General features: G+C 44.6%; 1 protein-coding gene across 5 annotated transcripts in view; it reads right to left on the reverse strand.

Moving 5' to 3' along the window:
- Positions 1 to 516: 516 nt before the first annotated feature.
- LOC134213865 (E3 ubiquitin-protein ligase Ufd4) overlaps positions 517 to 17973 on the reverse strand; it is a 105447-nt gene continuing 87990 nt past the window's right edge. For 3 of the 5 annotated variants that reach the window (XM_062693287.1, XM_062693284.1, XM_062693285.1), the window contains 6 exons: positions 8655 to 9129; positions 8315 to 8350; positions 7754 to 8094; positions 3195 to 7655; positions 1963 to 3020; positions 517 to 1746 (listed from right to left, as the gene is read on the reverse strand). In XM_062693287.1, coding sequence (XP_062549271.1) covers positions 1464 to 1746; positions 1963 to 3020; positions 3195 to 7655; positions 7754 to 8094; positions 8315 to 8350; positions 8655 to 9129 — 6654 coding nt within the window. In that variant the 3' untranslated portion in view covers positions 517 to 1463. The remainder of the gene's footprint in view (positions 1747 to 1962; positions 3021 to 3194; positions 7656 to 7753; positions 8095 to 8314; positions 8351 to 8654; positions 9130 to 17973) is intronic. The other 2 variants (XM_062693288.1, XM_062693286.1) reach the window with 1 other exon arrangement.

Raw genomic sequence — 17973 nt, forward strand, 5'->3', positions numbered from 1 at the left:
ATTTTTCCAGCAGTCAGTTCTGCCTAGGACCGGGTACCGAGGTTTTTTAACTAATTGCTTGAAAAGTTGTTTCCGCTGCATTCAGTTTAAACAAGAGGAATTCGAGTCTTTCAACTGTCTGCAAGGTAACATTAATTATGTTTTATTTCTGAGACTGCTGTTGGTAGTGAGGACTAAATACGATGAATCCTTAATTACCACAACTTATTGCCCTAGCTAGAAAAATGGATTAGGCTAGGGCTCTGTTTGGTAGATCTTACACCGCAACACACTACTTCAAAGTGATCTACCGTGTTACGGGAAAATTAGGCTTGTTCACCTAACAGTACTCTTACAGTTTTCTTATAGGCAGCTTACCTTACACTTTAATAAGAAGTAGGAAGTTAGTCGTAACGAACCTTTCATATACCGGTTCACATCGATCAAAGAACGAACGGTCACAAGTGACTTCATTTCGGAAATGTGGGAACGAAGGGCAGATTTCTTTCAGACATAACAAATTAATGCAGGGAGCCGTTTTGTGTCAACATGCTGTTTAATTTGTGAATTTAAAATTCGTTATTGATGTGATTTTCATATGACTGCACTTTTAATTGTTTTTTTTTCTCGATAAATATCAGAACCTGTTTTCAGCCGCTGTATATTTGTTGCCATAGTTAATTTTGATTTGATCTTGATACAGTGTAAACATACCCTCTTTTATTTATATACGTTTATTTAGTTTTCGATTCTTAAGCTGTTGTGTGTTTAAGAAGTTCAACGTTTTTTAAACTTCCAGTATCGAATAATATTTGAATCCATTTTCTCTATTTTTGATCGATCATGTTAGTTCAAAATTTGTCCTAAAAATATATTGATTTACAAATTTTGTTAGGCTGCTAACGTGCTGAAAATAAGGTGAAATTTATGATTTTAATCACGCAATGCTCGTGTGGTAGTTGTATGACTTGTTCACAAGCTTGAAAATTTAGCGTATTTGTTGGGCCTTCATATTTTAATTATCTTTGTACAATAAACAATTTTGAATTATAACTGATGAATCTATTGTGTCCTCAACTAATTCTAATTGGAGCGGGTATATAACTTTCTTTTACTCACAGCAAACTTAAAATGTGTTGGTTTTCAATTTAATTTTTATTTATCGCATTAATCTTATCTATTGTAAGTTTTTTTTTCTTCAGTAATTGCATCTCAATATTTTAGTGTTTTACAACATAAAAAACCACATCAGATCGATAACTTTAAGTAATCGGAAAGCTGTCATTTATTTATATATATTTATCGTTTTTACTCTCTTGTATCCCTTGCTTGAAACATATTTTATTTTTACTTTATAGATGAGCTCATTATCTAGAAAATATGTTTTTTTTTACTAATCATAATCCATTTAGGGGGTTTGTGAAGTAGGATATCATTAACTCAAATTGTGTGGATTTATTTGTTACTGTCAAACTGCAACCATTCTAATTAAGATGGAATCCCTTCTCTTTAGTGGCCGTGAGCAGCCGCTCCCGCAGAATTTCCTCGTTCGGGTAATCCGGTAGTTTGAGATAGTGAACGCAGGTGTTGACCGAAGGGTAGGATCCCTCGCCGGCGTCCACCTTTCGTACCACTGTCAATCGTGGATGCAGATTGGCCAGCCCACCTGGTGGCAAACTGCTGCAGCCAGTAGTGAACTGCAAAAATGCTTTCCTTTCACTGGCATTCATTCCCATCAACACGTTGACGAAGCGCAAGAATCCAGGGCTGAAATGCAAAATGAGAGATGAGTGAAAATCGTTGAAAAGAATTACATTAAGATACAGTGGGGTAAGTGAAAAAATCACAAATATTTCAATAATGAAGTCGATTTGAAAGCGAGCGGAGGGCAATATTTGTGATGGATCTCACGACCTTCCTTCTGCCAAATTCCCGTATGAAGGGAAGTGTGGAAGCTGATATATCGTCGTTAGTAACATTTACCTTTCTTTGGAATATCCAAGTTTCGGTTCGGTATATGTCATAATGTCCTCTCGAGTCCATTCTGGATTCTGCTCACCGCACAACATCTTGCGAATTTCTTCCGAAGTGAATGCGGCCAGTTTGTTCAGTGGGAATACTTCACAGAACCCGCGATGGAACGCAGTAAGTTGCTTCGCAATGCCTTCTTGTAGACAGAAGTTAATGGTCAAATTGCAGTACTCCTCGACATTGTTGATCGTCACGTCGATGTTTGCACCGTTCGGGATCAGATCTGCCGACTGGTAGCCGTAATTCTTCGAACTCGGTAGATAGGTGAACGTGAGAGCGAGGTCCTCCAAAGTAACGCTGCCAGTTTTGGTGTTGAACTTAAGCTCGCTTATCTGCAGTAGTTTCTCCTCGGAGGTGAGATCATCATTCTGTTCGATGTTTTGCTTCTGCTGCACCAACTCTTGCAGCTCCTTCAAAAATTCATACCGAATTGGATCGATTTCCTGAAGGTTCTCCTGGGATAGAATTCCATCGTACCAGCAGCCATCGTTCATCAGCTTGGACTGATAGGAATCCACCAGATCCCGATCACTTTCCTCAGACATCAACGAGGAAATCATCACATCATCATGCAAGGCAGACTTGGAAGAAAGCTCACTTAGCGAATCCCTGGCAAGAGATTTGTTGTTGCACAGCAATTGCAAGAAGCTATTCGATAATGGCAAATCTACTAGACGACCATCCTGCAGCACTTTCGCCAAGAATACTCCCAAGAACCAGAAGTAGTTCGACACAAAGTCGCAAATTTCCGATTCCTGAGGCAATGGGGCCGGGAATAGCCCGGTTGAGCGCCGAACGTAGTAGCCGATAGGTTTGCTGCCCTCTCCTAGATCGATTTCATCCTCGATCAGCTTGGGTTCATCGTCGCACAGCCACATACCCAGATCACTTCTTTGCAGTTCGGCCGCTACCAGAGCGTAGAATTCAAGCGTCGGTCCAAGTCCGGTGCCTTCTTCTCCAACGAACTCCACCTCAAGAACCGACTTTCGATTACAATGAACCTTCATGACCTGCAAAGAATTGAAAAAAATAAAATTTAATATGTGTATAATCGTTTACCTAATTGGGCATTTTACGTTTCTATTTCATGCTGTTTTAAATAAAGGCAAATCTCCAGGAATTTTGACTTTCTTTAGTATTGACAACCGAGAAAAAATATTACGAAATATAAAAAAAAAACTCACCTGTTGTGCCCATTCGAGTAAATTTTCCCCGCGGGGAACTTTGACGCGCTCGTGCTTCAACCTTCCCACGCGGAACTCGTGCTGATCGGCATGCCGGGGACTCAATCCCGGCGCTCGTTGGCGTTCAAGGTTCACATCGCGCTGCGACTGTAGCCAGACAATGCTCCTGGAGGCGCCGAACGCGGTGCAGCTGAAGTACAGCTGTCTGGTTTCGAACGGGAACAGGAATGGGCAGTTTTGGTTGAAGTCTTCGCACCATTTCGGTAGACTGCCACTCGCTAGTACCAGTGGGTCTTGTATTTGCTGCTGCAGTTTGTTGGTAATTTTTTTGCTCAAGAATATATCCGGATTGAGATTGTTAGATTCCATGTCCGGAATGAGGTTCTTGTCGTTGTTGGATGGAGATGATGCCAAGGTACGGTTGATCGCATTCAGTTGACCGAGAAGCTGAAGGACGTCGTCGACAGTGCAATGAGCTGAGGCTGCCGGATTGGATGGTGTTCCGGGAATGGGAGAACTAGGCGAAAGAGTAGAGCCTCCGCTGCGCTGAGAAAACATGGAAACCACAGGAGTGGCTCGTCCTTCTTCTCCGCTGCTGAAGTCCTCTCCTCGGCAGGATCCTACTCCGGACGATGAAGTGGCTTCCCTGTAGACAATGGTGTACGTTGGTTGCCAAATTTTACGGAACTTGTCCTGCTTCGTCATATTGGTTTGGAGGATCAGTTCCTGAACTGCTCGGAATATGGTCCAATCAGGCTGTGACAATGGAATTTCAACATCGCTTACTCCATTGATGTTGGGACCACGCAGAAGAAGAGCAAGAGACGGCTGGGGCAAAGGAGCGTGTTCCGAATGATTACCGCTGGAATGGCCACTATCAGTAGAATTACCAGGAGCAGGGATTTCCAGGTCACTGGTTTGGTTGACATTGGTTCTACCAGGGCGTGGATCAAATGCCGGAATGAGTGCAGAAAATTGGCGTTTAAGAACGAATTCGTCATCCCACGATTTACGTTTGCCAGCAGCTGCCAACCGATTTTCCAAAGTTTCCTCATCCATGAACGATAGCAAATTGCGAGACACCATCACTTGAAGAAGGGTATTTCCGACTTCTTCGTATTCGTCCTCGTTTTCATCGTCATCGTTCTCATCTTCCATGTCTTCATCGTCATCCAGATCTCCTAGTAGTGTAGGAGCACGGCACTGTTCCAGGAAATCCTCCAAGGAAACCTGTTCGCTATCACTGCTGGTTGAGGTGAGACTCATCGTCAGGGCTGGATTCAGCACGGCTTGGACATTTCCCCCTTGACCGGATCCACTGTTGGATCCGATTCCACCAACGGTGTTATTATTCGTTCCTCCGTTAGAGGAATTTGTATTGTTCGAAGAACTCGACAGACTAGGATAACTTTGTGCGGTGCTTAACAATCCACTATGGAAGTTACTCGATAGGGCCAATTTGACTAGACTAGTGACGGAATTTTGTCCCCTCGGGAAGAAGCTCGAGTTGGCAGCTTGGATGTTTGATCCGAGACTGCTGAGCTGGTTGTTGGGCTGAGCGTTGTTCGTTCCACTGGTGCCGGATGATGTGGTCGATGCGTTTGAGTTAGACTGCAAATGATGAGAGCCAGCAGAGCTGCCGGAGGTCCGTCGTCGGGCTATGGCCGCGAACGTTTCCAGCAATCCTGGAGGAGTTTGCACTTCTTGGGGAGCATTGTTTTCATTGCTGGTAAGATTCGGAACGCTTACGCTCATTGGATTGACGGTGATTGCCGCCGACGGAGACTCAGGATTGGGAACGGATAGCTCTTTCGAACTGCCAGCTGTGCTGTCCGACTCGAGGACAATGTTGTTTTTCAGGTTGTTGGCAATGTCGCGATCGTCCGATTCCTGTTGTTTGACTTCATTTAGTACCTTTTTCGTAACACCGCCTGACGCGCTGTTGTTGTTGATGGTGTTGTTAAATTTAACATCTCCTACGATTTTATCGCTGGATGGAAGAGTGCTGGTGCTGCTAGTACTGGTACTGGCCACGAAGAATGTTCCCGTGGGTGCTCCTCCTGTTTGCTGCGGCTGTTGAGGCGCCGGGAGGGCTATTTTAACGGACGAAAGCAAGTTGGATTGGGCGAGCAGTTCTGAGGAGAGCAGATTGTTGGTATTGTTGCGAAGCATATCAACGCCTTCTCTCATTTTATCCAGGACATCAAGTTTAGTAGGCAGGTAGGCCGTTTTACCAGAGCTGCTACTACTGCTGTTGTTCAGATTGATCTTGTTATTGGTTTCGTTGATGTTGTTTGTTTTGTTGTTCTCTTCGGACGAAGATGACGATGAGCTGGCTGGTAGTTGAGTACCAAAGTTGCTTACGAACTGAGTTCCACCACCGGTACTGATATTGTTTTTAATATTATCTGAGAGGGTAAGGTTCTCGGTAATTGTGGCCAGATCTGAGACTAGAGTCGAAGTGCTCGTATTGATTTGAGATAAATCTGGGATATTTCCACGTTCACCAAGTGAGTGAACAATTACAGAAACCTCATGGTTGTTTAAATTATTGTTATTGGTGCCAGGAGCGGACAAGTCATTGCTGCTGCTTCCACCACTTGTGTTAGCCAAATCAGATCGTGCGCAGGACATCACATTTTCGGCAATTACTTCAACTGCCTGCTTCCAAGCGAGATTATCCACGGAAGTAGCTTGTTCAGTCGAGGCGACTGATGACTTATTTTCGGTTGCCTCCGGAAGGCTAGGAGTGGAACTCGACTTGCGACTAGTGAGAACATTCAATGATTTGTCGTAAACTTTCTTTGCGGAATTAGCATTTGCAGTGCTAATTGAAACAAGTCCTGCGCCGGAATTATTCATATCATACGGTGCAGTGAGATTGTCACTGTTGGACAACTTCAGATCGTACTTGCCTTCGGCGCCCATGCGATAAGAATTTCGCAATCCATGGTCCCATTTTACATCAATCCAGCCGTTGTGAATCTCACCGGTGACAGTTCCTTCACCGGGCGGACTTCCATCTTGATCATCCCAATGCCAATCAACGCCCCGAACAACACGAGCCCCTTGTGTTATGCATTTCAACTGTGCTCGAATTTGCCGGCGTTCTCTCCTAAGACGCGCTTCATTCTCCTTAGCAGCAGCTTTTCCCATATCGTCACAAACGGAGGTCACCTTACCGTAAATCTCGAATCCACTCAAGCTCAAATAGTGAGTTTGTCCGGAAGCATTCCTTCCATTCTGATGAATTCTCACATGACGCCACCCTTGTTGTTCCTCTGCGGAACATTCGATCGGCCAAGTACATGTACTTCCGGGCTCTGCTAAACTTTTGTCGTCCGAATGGGTCATCATTGTAACCCAGCTTACGCCATCTTTGGACATTTGGAACATCCAATTTCTCAGTGCTGAGCGTCCATAACCTCGGGCGTGTCGCAAAGTGTAAGCAGTTGGAATGACGTACATTCCCAGATCGATCGCGAACCATGATTTCTTGTTATCTTTAGTGTGGCAATTTACGCTGACACTGTCCCTGGAGAGGATATCTTCCAGTTTTCCGTAAGGAAGTTGCTTACCTTCGCTGCTTGTCACGGTGACCAATCCGTATTGAGCGGGATTAACCCACTCTGTGGACTTCCCGTTGGTTCCGATGTAGTAAACAATTCCGTTCTCATCGAAATCATGCTGGTGTTTGAACTGCACACTTCCTGGCTTTGCATCTTTCAGTTTCTTCAAATACAGGAAAGATGATCGATCCATATCGTACCACTGCTTGGCCACCATCTTCAGTAGATATTTGTTCAACTGACCAACCGTTGCCAACGGCTCCATTTTCAAATTCCTACCGGTTCTATCGAAAAGAGTTTGCTCACAAGCAGCCCGCTCAAGACGGAAGCTTAACCGTTTCGTGAGAATCTGTAGCCCATAGCTGCCACCTGGCGAGTCGTACATGTGCACAGGCAGCTTCTCGATGCTCTCCAGCACGGACACCAACTTCTGCACCAAGATACTGGCGGTGTTCTTCCCATTTTTGGTATCGCCGTACATACATTTTTTGAATATTGATATCCGCTGTTTCTGATATTTATTCGCCTTGCTTCTGTTCATCTCGAGTTCCCAAAAGTTCCTCGACAGCACAGCCACCAAAGCCTGCACAAGTCCGGAACTGTGCATCTCGAAAGCGCTAATGACACCATCATCGTTCAACAACTGCACCAGATCGTTCAGGGCGTTGTACAACTTATCTTGCCATGTACCATTTCCTTTGAAACCGCCGCCTTCCGGATGCGATGGTTGATTTCGCACCTGCAGCTGACTGATAACTTTCGGCGCACATTGTTCCTCCAGTGCGCACTCAATCTGTCGAACGATGTTGCACAGCTTGGCAACGGCACCTCGAGGAACGGCTTGCGCTGCTTTGAAGTACCGATTGTAGAGATCTCGGGCGATGTTTTTGACCTGGAGAAAAAATGTAGCGTCAGAAGGAAACAGTAACAGTTACCATACGTAAACAATATATTAACCTAACAAACGTTCACACGGACAAAACATGTTACCTGATATTTCTGCGCCTCCGCCTTTGAACGCATTTTCTTCTTCTTGGTGTTGATCCACCCGGCGGCAAAGTCTGGTCCGAGTGGGGTCTCCGCCGTAAAGGTATGCTTGGTGCCACGGTTGCTCTCGAAAATGAATCCCGGCAGCTCGTCCTGCAGAATCGTCACCTGGTGGCCCTCGGAGTTGTTGATATGTAGCTGATGTTCCTTCTGGCTCTGCAGTACCCAGTTACCGACCACTATTCGCGACAGACTTGGCGACGACAGGATCGGCTGGGATGGTGTTCCCTGCCGCACCGCTCCGCGGGCTCGTTGCAATTTTTCCAGAAACTCCCCGCGATTTTCTGTAAGCAAAAACGGAAGTTCAACTCGGGACATGACACAACGAAACCACCGATGCCGTCACATCGCCAATCAAAATGTATTACGTCTTGGGTCTGAATAGTTAACTACTGGTTCCAAAGTAAATGCTAGCTCTAATAGGTAGAGGTGTTTAAACATGGGATTAAGCGACAAATTTCTAATCTTGGCTCGCGTTTCCTATGACTATTCACGTAATCTCACCTTCGCCGGCTAAGGAATCCGCTGTCCTTCCCTTGCCTAGAAATGGGAAACATTGGGGTTGAGAACAATAGGAAATTCAAATAAAGAACACTGAACTGATTAACAAAGGACACAATCGTGTATACACTGAACGAAATTTCTATGGTCTAATTATGGTGAAGGGGATTTCTACGACATGGACAGGATTACACGTGAGTGATGCAACAATAACTTTATACCAGAGCGAAGCCATGTTATGTTTGGAAGTCAATCGACATGCATTGAGGATGTTGATTCGGGTTTTTTTAGGTCAAGTCAAATGTCACAAATTACGCAATTGAGAACACAGAATCGCACCCACCTGAACTATCGCTGCCATTCTCAGGGCTACCACTGGAGTACATGGTTGCTAATTTTCCGTCCAGGATGAAACGGAACCATCCATTGGATCCATTCGATAGCTCCAGTGCTGCCGAATCTGACCAAACGTACAGACAATCCCGACCTCGGCAAATACTCCAGTCCCTCCAGTGATACGCCTTCCCGGGGAGAATTTCTTTGGCGTCTTCCACTGCATTCGGCGCGGCTGTTCCAGTGGTGGAACTTGCCGTGGTAGAACCGGCGGCAGCAGTTTCTTGAGTGGATGTTTTCGACTCATCCTGTGATTTGATCACGTCGTTGTTGTCTCCGTCGACACTGAAACCATTCTCTCCCATCAGAGACTGCACCTTGGAGAACACTCCGAGCCGTGCAAAGTGGTCGAGGAAATCGTTTTGTGTTTTGGACATGAGTTCTTCGATAATTGTGAGCACCACAAGATGGCCATCTTCGTCGTCCTGTTTACAAAAAAAAAGAAAACAAATCAAATGCATTAGATTTCGAATGCAGGCTTCAAACTATGCAGTTAATCACGAAACGGTTATAAAATGAACGGTTAGGAAAAAAACATCCCGTGCATTCGTGAGTGATGATAGTAACTGTAACACTCCACACAATACACAATTTAGTCGATAAACAATAGAGCAATAACAACCTCGATTTGTTTTTTCACCACTCATATATCCAATCAGAAACAACTGGTCGATCAAACGCATTTCTGTAGTCAACGATAGAATGACGGCTAATTACTGTTTTTGATTAATCATATTAAATAAACCACATAACTTCGGAATGTTTGGAACTAACGAACAACAAATTGTGAATGAAGTATGCCGTTGTATTACCATGATAATAAAATTAAATTGAATTCGCTTGCAATAGAAACAAATGTGTCTACACATAGGACTTAGTTGGTAAATCGGCAGGCTATTGCGTTTCTGTTTAAACTGTGGTCTGCAACACGCTAGAAACACTATGATAAAAAAAGTATACGGTGATTGCGCTGATCCGATAATTCATCGATCAAACATCAACGTCAAGGTCTGGGCAGACTGAAGAAGTTAGTGATCAAATCTGATGATTCATAATGTCCGATAATTCATAATCAGATAACCCCAGATAACCCCATGTTCGCAGATTTTTCAGAGGTTTCGTTGTACAAAAGCGCTGAGGCGCACTTGAAACGGGACGTCCTACGAAAGGCTGAAACAGATAATGCTAAATACTCATAAGGCGGAAGGCAGTAAATCATCAATAGTACGTGGAGTGATGAATGATAAATAGTCAATGAAGAATAAAGCAGGAAGAAATAAGGAAAAAAAGAAAAAAAGGAAGAAAGAAGAGAGAAGAAAAGAAGACGAAAGAAGGACGAACGACGAAGGGAGAAATAAAAGGAGGAATGAAGAATGAATAAAGGAAATAAGAAAAAGGAAAAAGAAGAATAAAGAATGAAAAATAAGGAATAAAGAAGAAACAAAAAAGAATGATCGAGCCTTTCTCGTGAGTTATAAAAATAGTATTTTGGCCATAACTTTGGATCCCATAGTCCAATAAGGCCCATTTTGTTGTTGCAACAGTATTCTGCGTCGAATGCAACTTGTTGCGAGCAAATCGATTAAGGGTAAGTGCCTGAAAATGAGTGAGAAATTTTGCGCACACATATACACAGACACACAGACATCACCTCAATTCGTCCAGCTGACTCGATCGGTATATAACACTATGGGTCTCCGGGCCTTCTATAAAAAGTTCGTTTTTGGAGCGAACATATGTGTACTTTGTATACGAGAAAGGCAAAAAAGAAGGAAAATCAAAAGGAAGAATGAAGAAGAAATAAAAGAGAAAGAATAGAGAAAAACCCAACTTAATTCACCGAGTAGTGATACTGCCTTTCTCGCATTTAGCCAAGACACCAACCTTATATAGTGAATATGGTTCGATATACCATTTTATTTATAACTTTTAACCGCAACGGTCGATTGTTTTAAAATCAATAGTGACCAACTAGCCTTTGCCCCCTGTCGAATGAAACTAGTTGCGAGGAAATCTGTTAAGGATTACAATAAGAAAGGTTGTCTAATGTTTTTCTTAGCTTTTGTGCACATACATACACACATACATACACACACACATACCCCTCCCCATGGCCACTGCGAGTTAGACCGGGACCATCGTCCCTAACCCCTAACCCCAAGGCGTTATGCGACCCGTGCCGAGGGGATGCATGGCCAGGGGGGTGAAATAATAAGCTAGGCCTTTAACGGAGCCTGTGGGGTACCTGGGCACCCTCCACAGTAATTGTCCCTTACCGCGTCATGCTGGGCTCTGGCGTGGTGGACCTCTTTTCCCGAGCAACTCGTGGGACTAAAATGGAAAACCAAGGCAATTCTTCAACTAGTGGTAGTAGTGTAGGCGACAACTCCTTCGCAAGAGGTGGGTTGTTCAGGTCTCCGCCTAGGAGGCCAGAGGCAATAGTCGGCAGCTCAGTGCGCAGCGCCAGCGTGGGTCACTCAACCTTTCTCTCGGCGAGAAAAAACGCCGGTAGGGGTTATTGACGGCCCATGGCTTGTGGAGGCGATGAACCGCAAACGCGATGGGCTTTCGGCCTTCGAGGTGGCGACGGAACAGCTGGACGCTATCATCGACTTTGCGTCATCGAAGCAAAATATCAGTAAGGACCTCAAGAGGAGCTTGCTGAAACTTCGAAAGTCGATGTTGAACGTCAATCTGGAGAGGGCGGTCGGGACGGCCAGGTCTAAACCCGTGAAATCCGTGGAGTCGAGGTCTACCCAGACTGAGGCCCAAGGATTCGCGGACTCGGGCAAGGTCGAATCGACCGAGGGCGTGCCAGCGAAGACGGTGGTGCCAAAGTCTACCCAGACTGAGGCTCAAATATTCGCGGGCACGTCGGGGGTGACTGCTCCAACGGAGCAGACACAAAAACGGGGGAGACAGTCTCCAGGGGATGAGCTCCTTGGGGGCCGCTCCAAAACGCGGAGGGTTACTACTCCGAACAAGGGTAGTGGGGCTGGGAAGCTGAACCTCGGCCAGGTGCCTCCCAAACCGGGAGAGGAAGGACCTGGAAAGGTCAGTCCGCCCAGGAAAGACGGTGGTAAGGGGTTACGGCAGGCTGAGAACTCTCAGCCGCCCCAGACCAGGGAAATATATATGGATGACGCCTCCTGGACCCTGGTCAAGAACAAGATGAAACCGAAGACGTCAAGGGCCGAAAAGAAGGCCCAGGCGAATGAGGGTAGCAAGAAGTCTAGGGTAGGCGCGAATCGCTCCAGGGGCGATGCCCTAGTCATCAAGACGAACGAGGCTAGGTACTCGGACGTCTTGAAGGCGATGAGGAGTGACGTCAAGCTCGGTGAACTCGGCACCGACGTCGTGGAATAAGACGTACCCGGATGGGCGAGATGATCCTCGAGCTGAAGCAGGGCGTTTCGCAAAAGGGCGCCGCCTACAAGAAGTTGGCGGAGGAGGTCCTGGGCGAGACGGTCAAGGTGAGGGCACTCACGACGGAGGTGAATCTAAGGGTTAAAGACCTGGACGAGATCACTGAAGTCGACGCAGGTAGCATTGGTTCGGCTATCTGCAGTGGACGCCTCCAAGGTAGTCAAGTTAGGGAGCGTCAAGGTGGGATGGTCGGTGTGCCCTGTGGGCATATACGAGCAACCCGAAGTTTGCTTCAAGTGCCTGGAACCGGGGCACAAGCAATGGGACTGCAAAGGCCCGGACAGAAGCCGACGCTGCGGATTAAGGGACATAAGGCACAATGCTGCACGAACCCTCCCAATTGTTTGATTTGTTCCAGCAAAGCTGTGAACAGCAAGCACCCCATGGGGGGTTCGATGTGCCCAGCGTTTAAGCGTGCTGCAAAATCACAGTGCAGGTAACGCAGCTGGCTTGCTCGGCCTCGCCCGAGTGTTTGGTGTGCGCAGGTTTAGAGGAAACGGCGGAACACGTGTTGTTCGTGTGCCCACGTTTTCACGCAATGCGTGACCACATGCTTGCCACATGTGGTCTGGACACTGCCCCGGACAACCTAGTTCGGAGGATGTGCAAAGATGAAGTTGGCTGGAACGCCGTTTTATCGACTATCGTCCAAATCGTCTCGATGCTACACAGAAGGTGGCGCGTGGACCCAAGGATGGCTAGTTCAGGCGCAAATAAGAGGTGGTCCAAGGGATCGGAGTTGGCTTCATGGGTCAAACCGGTGGTCATGCTCTGTGGTCGAACTCGATCCCTTTATCGAACAAGTGGCCGCGCGAAGAACAACATGGTATCGTCGCTTTCGCGGTGTCGGTCAAACGGGCGGGTTCCGAGCCCGAGGACGGAAAGGGGTCCTCGTCAAAGCTGGGGTAGGCGTAGGCACCGCGTCGGCAAGTCTCTCTGTGTGTTGGCGAATAGGCCCTGTCGCAAAGAGGTCAATTTGGGGTGCACGAGGCATCATCATTCTTGATACCAGTCGTGCAGAGGGAAGCAGGCGCGAAGTTGACCCTTCCCACCTTCCGAGGACATAGGGCGTGGTAAGGCCACCTGGAAAGCCGGCAATGCGCTGGCACGATACCATGGTGTTCTTCTAAAAAAGCAAGTCACGATGTTCGATACTGCAAGGACACGCAGCTAACCTCGAGGGTGCGTTGTGCACGGACCCCCTTTGAAGCATTACTTTCTGGTTGTACCGAAGGGCTGGCGGGGCTTGGCGGCAATGGAAACGGTTTAGCGGATCGGGAATGTAGTCCTGCCTCCCTCGTTTGCTGATGGAGGTGATCCCTAACCCCGCACTTCCTGGACAACCAAGGATGTCTGTTGAGCAGATTCCCCCTCCATTGCTTAGGAAGAAAAAAAACACATACATACACACGGACAGACAGACATTTGTTCAGCTCGTCGAGCTGAGTCGAATGGTATATAACACTATGGGTCACGAAGCTTCTATAAAAAGTTCGTTTTCGGAATGAAATGATAGCCTTTCGGTACAACTTTGTTGTACTAGAAAGGCAAAAAGAAAAAAGGAAAAATGAAGGAAAAAGGAAGATTGAAGGATTAAGGAGTAAGGAAGGACGAATGAAGAATAAAGGATAGAGGATAATAAGAAAAGAATAAGGAATTTCGTTTTATGTTGCCACCAAATGTCTTGTGCTGTACAATAAATAATTCATCAGACAGACTTCTAGCATCAAATCTGTTTCTTACAATTTTTCAGCTATATGAGATTCAGCCTTAAGCCTTGAGGTTCCCTTGAAACGTGCACAGTTTTCACAACGCAAAGGCATACATTGGTGAAAGTGGTCAATCATTAAATGCCAATTACTTCACCGTCAGGGTGCGTCAAATGCTCGAAGGATCATCCGATTTATCACCGTGACCGATTCAACGAAATTAAAGCGTCGGAGCGCAGTGAACTGGCACAAATAGCAAAACTATGCTTCAACTGTTCGCGCTCTTCCAACACAGCAAGGAAATGTTCATCAAAGTCCACGTGCCGTCCATACACTATTGTGCACACAAGAAGCAAATAAAAAAAAAAGAAAATCGGAAAACTTACGATGAAGCACGCAGCAAAGCTACACTGCTGCCGACGCACGGTGGTTCACAGGAATCACTTTTCATTGAGACTCGTCAGTGAGAGAACGTGGGGACGAAGCACAGAATACTCGGCCGGGAGCTCTGTCGGGAATGGGAAATCCTCACCGTAAGAGCTTTGTAATCTGAAAAGCAGCTGACAGTAGTCGCTCAGGATCAAGCGATTGGTTTGATGGTCGGTAAAGACGTCGTTTAAAAAATCGAATAGCCGAACCTCCACGGCTCCGCCCTCATTGGTATGGAATACGAAGTTTAAAGGTTTTCCCGTCAAATTCAAATTCATACTTTGTTCTCGTGTTGCGATACAATCGTTTCGACATATAGTTGAATGGTTTTGACTGGTTGGGACGGGACTTGCAAAAAGGAAAAAATGTAGCTTCAGCTTCCAGTCAATTGCTGTCACGAACTGTCAGGTGCAGCCAGCAGCGTTTTGTGTGAAAGTATTGGTGTCCCAAATAAAATATACCGCATGATTTTTGTTTTAAGAAGACTTGTTCACTTTAACGAGTATTCCAAATCATTCGTTTAGCTTATTAATAATCAGTTAGAGCACCTCCACGGGAGTCCCCATCTGGGTCCCTATCGCTATTTCCGGGCCCTATATAGGGACCCACTTCTACACCGGTAGTATCTAAACGGGAATGTAAAATAAGAACGCAATTAAAAATTAGCCGTGAGTTTCCAAATTTAGCGCCCCATACTGGGTTGCTAAATTTCTATACAGGGTTATTATTTTGTGAAACGTCACTTTTGTATTGATAAACATATGCGAAAAATTTGTTTTCAGAACAATTTTGGCGTATGTAAATAAATAGAAAAGAATATATTAAATTCGGTGGGTCTCGTGGCCCAGTTAAACTCTGCCAGTGTTGGTATGTTTGTTTTGCGTAAAAGTAATTATACAGCAATGAACCAGCTACAACGAGGCGCGATGTGCACCAGCGCTCGCAAAGGATTTTTGTGAAAAAAAATCCTATTGTTTTTCTTTTGCAAGTTATTCCCACAGGAGGAGGTCTTCCAGAAGTGACTCAGAGAGATTCTATAACAATTTTCAGTATATTCTCCCGAGAGTTCCTCTAGAAAATGTTCCGCAAGTTTATCTTCTCTTTCGTTTATTCATACAGACTGATTTTTTTAAATTCATCTGTGAATCCCTGGAAAAATTCCCCGGGAAATCTCCCTGAAATTTTTGAGCTTTTTGAAAACCTTTGCAGAAGATCCCTCGAGAGTACTGCCGTAAGATTCTGTAGGAGTTCTTCCAACAATTCCCTCAGCATTATAAAAAAAATCTTCCATAAAACATCCGAGAGATGTTAAAGCGTTCCTGCAGGATTTTGTGAAGAGTAATTGCTGGTAGGTAAGCTGGTGGAAACTTCAGGAGAAATTTATTCGATTGTCAAGGGAAATATCTGGAAGGAAAAAAAAATCCAGAAAGCAAAGAAAGGTTTAAAAAAGAGTTTTGTAATATATTTAAGTACTATGTTGGGTATCCAGTTAACCTTGCGGGCAAAAGCGTAGATTGCCAATCCGGAGATGGCTAGTTCTTTTCTCGATCCAGTCAAGGCTGCTTTCGTTTGGAAAACATTATCGACTCCTTGGGCATATTGTATCTATCGTGCTTGCCTAACACTGGCATAGAAAACCTTGAAATTATTTTCTGAGGAAAGGTCTCAGTGATGATCTTGAATTTTATAAAAAAAAATCACGAGGAAAAAGACATAAAAAATGCTAAAAAAATACCAAGTCGAAAAGCAGGTCAAGTTCCAGTTATAATGTAGCGCCATTGAAGGATAAGAAGGCTACTTTCAGCAACGCCCGGTGAAAACTTAATATGTTTATGAAGTCGCTATACTTAAAATAGAAACCACCGGTGGAAAGATGGGGCGCTATCCTAAAATAGCACTCGAGAGGGAGAGCTATAATGAGAATAGCGATGAGGACTCCCGTGGAGGTGCTCTAATAAACGTGTGTTTTGTTCCCGGTATAAAATCCCTATGAAAATGAATTTACTAATTCGTGAATTTGATTCACTTTTATTGTGCTCCATGTGAACTTAATCTGTTACATGTTATGCATATGCATAAGTTTCAGACATAGCAATTAATTTTCACTCATGGTGGCTTAATACCCGAAACATAGGCAATTAACTTTGAATGTACTGAGCTTCGGACTATCTGAGTCCATTATTGAATGTTTTCTTGGTAAGTTTTTTTTATGATCTTAGCCTGTACATATGTTTTGCATTGATCATATTTCATTCTAATAGTCGATGCCTACACTATTGAAACGCTTAAAATAATTCAGCGGAAAGAGATTCAAGAATTGATTCTTTCTCCGTCCCTCGCAGAAAAAAATAACTTCATACACCATTTGGAAGTCTGGAGAGTAGCTCAGGTACTTCTGGAATATTTTCTGCTTCACATTGACAGGTAACGTCGTCAGGGGTGACAATATATCAAATGGATCGATGAGAATGGGTCACTGTTTCAAGTACTTAGAATGCTTGTAGGATAGATTGAATGTATCTAAGGGCAAGAAGACTAAAATATAAGAGACCTTTTTGAACAATTTTGCTATCCGACCTCCAGGCTGCCGGTGAGAGCGATGACCCATTCTCACCCCCCAGACCCGATGGCGGTAAATAATTTTTTTTTACAGAGACTACCAAAAGTTACCGAACTGTCAACAAAAAGCGTATCATTCGCTATACAAATCACCAGTGGATGTGCTATAGCAAAGTCATCCGGGGAAAAATTGATCACCCGTGATTCGTGCACAGCCGCTTTTTGCTGAACAATTCATCGAAACGTCGATCGATTATAGAGAACTATAAATAAAGTTCCATTTCTTTCCCGGTTCGATAAAAAAAAAAAACACGCTGTTGATCAAAAGAGCTAAGGAACTGCAACATTTTTTTCCGGGTGAGCCACAGGTAATATTTTTTTTAATTTGGATTTCTTTTCTGCTTTGCTAAATAACAATGTGTTTGCCGAAAACATGGTATCAAAAGTATCAACCAACATTCGTGACAGACAGCTCGGGAAGGAGGATGTGCATTAACAAACAAGCAAAAGGTCGCTTGTATGACAGGAACGTCAACTACGAGGAGTTGTGTTATCACATTTCTCAACAAAACCTAGATGCATCTGAGCCTTCAATCCGACGCTTCCAGTACAAACGGTAAGAATTCAATTTAAACATGGTTCAAACGAGCCCTTATGTTTTATTTACGCTCGGTAATAGCGATTTACAGTCTATTCTATTCAGACTACAAGTTTTAACAATTGAAAATATTATTTGCCAGTAAAAATTAGATGTGTAAACTTTGACTTCACAATACTCCATCTCAAATGACAAAGCGCTTGTAGTCTTAGGGCCAATTTCTTCACCTTCGCTTAACTCTTAAGCGGTGCTTACCCATACGTTTAAACCTGGTTTAAGGCCTAAGCGGAGGTGAAGAAATCGGCCCTTAATGAATTATAAAGAGCTGAACAGAATGGATACTAGAGTGGGATGCAGATGTATGGAAAAACGCAAACTACATCCAATCAAGTGAGATCAAGGTTTTTCTGAATCGTTTTGGGACCCCAATCAACTGTGCAAAATATGGACTCGATTGATTGTGTCCTCGCTTTCTTCTTCAACCTTTCCTTCTTTCTTTTACTTTCTTCTTTCTTTCTTCCTAGTTCAGGGTGTCGAATTAAATTTGA

This window comes from Armigeres subalbatus, chromosome 2 (assembly GCF_024139115.2).
Source record: "Armigeres subalbatus isolate Guangzhou_Male chromosome 2, GZ_Asu_2, whole genome shotgun sequence".
Lineage (NCBI taxonomy): Eukaryota > Metazoa > Arthropoda > Insecta > Diptera > Culicidae > Armigeres > Armigeres subalbatus.